The sequence below is a fragment of the Cynocephalus volans genome, chromosome 16 (genome assembly GCF_027409185.1).
Source record: "Cynocephalus volans isolate mCynVol1 chromosome 16, mCynVol1.pri, whole genome shotgun sequence".
In the NCBI taxonomy this organism is placed as follows: Eukaryota; Metazoa; Chordata; class Mammalia; order Dermoptera; family Cynocephalidae; genus Cynocephalus; species Cynocephalus volans.
Genome location: NC_084475.1, coordinates 54,499,315 through 54,505,694, shown reverse-complemented (window position 1 = coordinate 54,505,694; position 6,380 = coordinate 54,499,315). Strand labels below are relative to the sequence as shown.

The 6,380-nt window shown below is 40.9% G+C and overlaps 1 protein-coding gene across 1 annotated transcript; it reads left to right on the top strand.

The window, feature by feature from the left end:
- The first annotated feature begins 3,602 nt into the window (after positions 1–3,602).
- Positions 3,603–5,971, top strand: LOC134364851 (melanoma inhibitory activity protein 2-like). The gene is given in 2 exon segments (XM_063081027.1): positions 3,603–5,943; positions 5,946–5,971. Coding segments are annotated over 2 exon segments (2,367 nt in total).
- Positions 5,972–6,380: the final 409 nt, after the last annotated feature.

Here is a 6,380-nt window from a genome sequence, read left to right as displayed (position 1 = left end):
CTCACTATCCAAAGAACAACAAGCATAAATTGAATACAATATAAACCATGGTTTCAATAGATTTACATATCACCATAAAATGCGTTCAACTATTTATTCTAAACGAAACGTTTAATTTACTTAAAATTTCATATTCACTCAAAATAATTATTGTTCAAAATTGTTTTTCCTAATGGAGAACACAGAAATGAAAGTACAGGCTCAGCATTCCTAGCTCATTTTTTGAACAGGATGCCAATCTAATTAACATAGATCCACTAACTGCTTACACTGCTTCACTGTTGCCGTAAAAATGGAATGAATTGTCTGATGGTCATGAACTTCCATCTTTTAAGGAGAAAGCCCATTTAATAATCCTGAATATCCCCCTTCATGTACTGATGCAGCCTTGACCACCTGAAACTTCTTGTTAGATTATGCTCTTTATTGAAACCAGGACATGATGAAACAATGGCTAGAATTACATCTCAGACAAAAATCAATTTCCTAAATTATTTAAATCACAGTAAAGTGTTTAAAATTTCTCTGGAGAAAAGAAAAAAATATATATGTATGTATACTATATACACATATATACACACATATCTCATGTGTGTGTATGAATTTGGGAACTCAAAGGGCATTTTTCAACAATGGAATGGGAGGAGATTTTCATATAACACAAAAAAGCATGTATTTCAGCCAACTCAAGATAATGAATGACAGCAATAGAAAAGGAGAATGCAGAACAGGCAGAGAAGAAGTTTGAATAGCTAACCAAACTCAAGGTACTCTACTAATTATTTTTCTGACCACATAGACATCCCAATTTGACCCTCCCAGGCAGTCATGTATGAAGGAAGACATGCCATGGTTCCCCATTTTAAGAATGATGGGGTAGGTTTTATGTAATGAGCTAAGTGTTATGTTATTTTTTCCTGGGGAAATTATTTTAATTAATTTTGAATTCTTTTGTATAGCTCAAAGGAAAAATTGTTCACATTTGACATAAAATAACACAATTATAAATTAAAGGCACAGATGTTCGATATTTTAAAGCATTAATTATTTTTCCTTCGTATTATGATATGGCAAACCTCAAGTTTCACAATTTAAATAAAATCTAATTTTTAAAAAATAAAGTTTAATCTCAATCAGTTTTTCCTGTGTGAAATATCTGTTCTTTTCATGATCATCTTTGGATGTTCCTTATCATGTATCATGAGAAAATGTGTTGTTTTTATTCATACCACTTATTATTTATTTATTTATTTATTTATTTATTTGCTAGCTGGACAGTACAGGGATCTGAATCCTGGCCTTGGTGTTATCAGCACCATGCTCTCCCAAGTGACCTACTGGCCAGTCCCATAGCTCTTATTTATAGAGCCATGTGGCATAGCAATAACAATATTTTAAACACAAAAATCAACAACTCAACATCGCTACTTGAAAATTCATGAGTACTTTGCATTATGTCCTATAACCAAGTAGTAGTTTACATAGGAAATCACTTGACAATGTAGAAAGAGTGTTTCACTATTGTCTCATTTAAAATTAATAGAAGACTATTGTAGTAACCTATGGTAGAATTTTCTGATATTCAGAAAAGCTGTTATTCTGCTATTTGGTGTTTCACTGAAAACACATTTCTCATATCCAGGAACTTACCAGGGCATGTTTCAACACTGTGGAAATGCTAAAATACTCCAGGTACATCTTGGTGGGATAAACACACCTAGCCAGCAGTGAGAATAAATACCAGTAGACATTAAAAATATGTGACTATTGACGTTAAATATACTTAGTGATTTCTCCCTTTACTCAGTATCTTTGTTCATGATAATTTTTGTTAAATTAAAACATCTTTCAAAATTTTGGAGCTAGGGCCGACCCCGTAGCTCACTCGGGAGAGTGCGGGGCTGGGAGTGCAGCAGCACTCCCGCCCCAGGTTTGGATCCTATATAGGGTGGCCGGTGCGCTCACTGGCTGAGCGTGGTGGCGGCGACACCCAGCCAAGGGTTGCGATCCGCTTACCAGTCACAAAAAAAAAAAGGACAAAAATTTTGGAGCTAAAGAAATGTTACAACTAGAAAGCAGAATGACAGGACAGAATGGCGGTTGGATACCATGCAAAATCACAGGGCTGGGCAAGCAAGCAGAGGTTCCAACAGCAAAGATTAGGGGCACATCCAGAGGTCCAGTGGGTGAAACAGACATAAAGATCAGATGATTAGGAGTGGAAATGCCAACAGGAAGAGTGAGATAAAGGCTAGACTCCATTCCTGCAGGTGATTCAATGGGATATCAAGATGAGATCGGAGCCAGAGTTAAAATTGATACTGCAAATTTAATATTTTAAGTCATGTTATATACTAAAAGGGCTGCCCTCAGAATATAAAATGGAATTAACTTAGAGTAGATTTCTAAACGTGCTTGGCCGCTAAAGGTTAGAAAGAAGAAGGTATTAGAAAAAAAAAAAAAATATATATATATATATAGGACCGGCCCCCTGGCTCACTCGGGAGAGTGCGGCGCTGGGAGCGCCGCGGCACTCCCGCCGAGGGTTCGGATCCTATATAGGGATGGCCGGTGCACTCACTGGCTGAGCGCGGTGCTGGCGACACCAAGCCAAGGGTTGCAATCCCCTTACTGGTCACAACAACAAAACAAACAAACAAACAAACAAACAAACATATATATATATATATATAATTTACTCAAGCCCCGCTGCTCCTGGAGCGTCTCTATCAGGGAGGGTTTCTTCTTCTCAGGGTTATTCTTTTTTTTTTTTTCTCTCTCTCTTTCTTGTGACCGGTAAGGGGATTGCAACCCTTGGCTTGATGTCGCCCACACTGTGCTCAACTGGCCATCCCTGTATAGGATCCGAACCCACAGCGGGAACGCCACCGGCTCCCAGCGCAGCACTCTCCCATTTCAGCCATGGGGTCGGCCCCTCAGGGTTGTTCTTACCCCCTTACTAGCAGTGTGGTGGCACAGTGTTTATAGAAGATTTTGTTTCATCCCCCTCCCTGGATTTTGTGTGTGTGTGTGTGTGTGTGTGTGAATTTATGTATTTATTTTTAGCTCCCACCAATAAGTGGGAACGTGATATTTCTCTTTCTGTGCCTGACTTGGGGGAAGAAGACATAACAATTACAATTCCTTGAAATTGACAGGACGAGCGAACAGAAAGGACATTGTTGGGTGGGAGGGGGGAGAGGGAAGAGGGAGGGAGGTTTTGGTGATGGGCCACAGTAATCAACCACATTGTATATTGACAAAATAAAATAAAAAATAAAAAGACAGATTACAGCTACCGAGCCGAGGTGGGGGGTGGCGAGGACAGCATCTGTCACAGGCTCGTGCGGGGTGGGCTCGGGCCCGCGTGACGTAAGCGAAACGTCACAAAGGGCCCTGGTTACCAGGGTGCGCGTGGGGGACGCCTGAGGCCGGTGGGCGCCAGTGCTCCCCGGCTACCGGCAGGGCCGGCTTCGCCGTGGTCTGCTGCTGTCGTCGGGGCCGGTTCGCGTTCCCGACAGGACGCAGAGCTGTCACAGCTGCTGGTTGTGGCCCGGCCAGGCCGTGGCTACCACGGCCACACCCAGAGCAGCCTCACCGCCATGGAGGTGCCCAGGGCTGCCCCTCAGCCATACTTGGGGCTGGTCCCGGGAAAGCTGTGTGGGACTTTGACAGCAGTGCCTGAAGATCTGAGACCGGGTCCTGGTTTTCCGTGGGAACTGGTGATATGTGCGGCTGTTACTGGGTTTTTTCTTCTCTTGTTTTTGTGGAGAACTGTTCAATCAGTTAGAAGCCGGCTTTATGTAAGAAGAGAGAAAAAGCTTGCTGAAGAGCTTTCTGGATTAATTGAAGAAAAATGTAAACTACTTGAAAAATTTAGCGTTGTTCAAGAGGAGTATGAAGGCTTAGAGTCAGCTTTGAAGGATGCCAGCTTTGAGAAGGAGTCAACAGAATCACAAAGTTTGGAGGCAACCTACGAAAAGCTGAAGAGGTCCAAATCTAAACTGGAGGATGAAATAGTCTCTCTAGCAAAAGAATTAAAAGAACAGAAATCTAAACAGTCTGAGCAAGATGAATTGATGGCAGATATTTCAAAAAGGATACAGTCCCTAGAAGATGAATCAAAATCCATCAAGTCACAAGTAGCTGAAGCCAAACTAATCTGCAAAATATTTCAAATGAATGAAGAACGTCTGAAGGTGTCAATAAAAGATGCCTTGAATGAAAATTCCCAACTTCAGGAAAGCCAGAAACAGCTTTTACAAGAAGCGGAAGTACTGAAAGAACAAATGAGTGAACTTAATAAACAGAAAATAACATTCGAAGACTCCAAAGTCCAGGCAGAACAAGTTCTAAGTGATAAAGACAAGCACATCAAGTCTCTGACTGAACGCTTGCTCAAGATGAGAGACTGGGCTGCTGTGCTTGGAGAAGACATGACGGATGATGACTTGGAATTGGAAATGAAGAGTGAATCACAAAATGGTGCTCACTTAGATGGTCAGCCAAAAGGAGCTTTGAAGAAACTGATTCACGCTGCTAAGTTAAATGTTTCTTTAAAAACTCTAGAAGAAGAAAGAAACCAACTTTACACTCAGTTGTTTGAAGTAGATAAAACAGAGGAAGAGCTTATAGAGCATATTACAAATCTCCAGACTGAACAAGCATCTTTACAGTCAGAAAACACACAGTTGGAAAGTGAAAATCAGAAGCTTCTGCAGAAACTTAAAGTAATGACTGAACTGTATCAAGAAAATGGAGTGAAACTCCACAGGAAATTAATAGCAGAGGAAAAAGACCGGTTAGAGAAGGAGGAGAAACTTTCCAAAGTGGAAGAAAAGATCAGCCATGCAGCTGAAGAACTGGAGACCTATAGAAGGCAAGCCAAAGATGTGGAAGAAGAATTGGAGAGAAGCGTTCGTTTTTATCAAGGGCAGATGACTTCCTATGAGAAAAAAGTGCATGATAATTGGTTGGCAGCTGAGACTGCTGAAAGACACCTCAGGTATTTAAGGAAAGTAAATGTTTACAAGAGACAAAAATTAGCTGAAAAAGAGTTTAAATTTGAACTTTTCAAAAAAGATCCTTATGCACTTGATGTTCCAAATACAGCATTTGGCAGAGAGCATTCCCCACATGGTGCCTCACCACTGGGTCGACCTTCATCCGAAACGAGAGCTTTTCTCTCTCCACTCAGACTCGCACCTTTGACTCCAGGGCGAGGAGGAGGAAGAGGCTCAAGAGGCCCAGAGAATACTCTGGACCATCAGATGACCAATGGAAGAGGAGAATCCGGCTGTGATAGGTTAACTGATTCTCATGGAGCACCTTCTGGATTCCTGTCACCTCCATGGGAACAGCACCAGAGGATGCTGATCCCTCCACCAGGCCACTCATGTTCTGATCCAGCTCTTCTTCCACGAAGGCAAGACAGATTTTATTCTAATCCTGGTAGACCATCCGGACCAGCAGAACTTAGAAGTTTTAATATGCCTTCTTTGGATAAAGTGGATGGGCCGAAGTCTCCACAAATAGAATCCAGTAGAAATGATACCAAAGACGACCTTGGTAATGTAAATGTGCCTAAATCATCTGTACCTGCTGAAAGTGAAGCAAGTGGCCCTGGCTTTGTTCCTCCACCTTTTCCTGCAATCAGAGGTCCATTGTTTCCAGTGGATATGAGGGGTCCATTCATGAGAAGAGAACCTCCTTTTCCTCCACCTCCTCCAGGAAGCATGTATGGAGCTCCTCGAAATTATTTTCTACCAAGGGTTTTCCCTGTCCAGCCACCACCTCCATTTGCAATGAGAAATGTCTATTCACGGAGGGGTTTTCCTCCTTATGTTCCTCTAAGAGCTGGATTTGAACCTCCACCCCCACATTCTGAAAGTAGGGGTGAGTTCCCTTCAGGGTCGATTCTGCGCTCAAGTGAGCCTGCTCCTGACGTCCAGAACCACAGCAAGAAACCTGATGATATTTTTGGTCTTTCTTCATAAATAGTTTTGACTTATCTTTCATTTTCAGTTTAAGTAACTACATTTTTGCTCAAATTGAAGCTTAATGGAATTATAATTCTCAGGATAGTATTTTGTAAATAAAGATGATTTAAATATAAAAAAAAAGATTTTGTTTCATATGGGAAAGAAGGTTGAGAAAGGTCTTTGGAAAATATGTGTATAAAAGCAAACTTATTTCATAATGCCTAAAACAGCATCTTTAACATAATAATCATTTATGCATATCTCTTCATTGATCCATTTATTCATCATTCACTATTTTTAAAATTAAATTCATACAATATGTCAGGAATTCTTTTCTGCTCTTGGAATATTGCAGTGAATGAAACAAATCGAGTTCCTTTTTTTCTCTCACAGAAAATA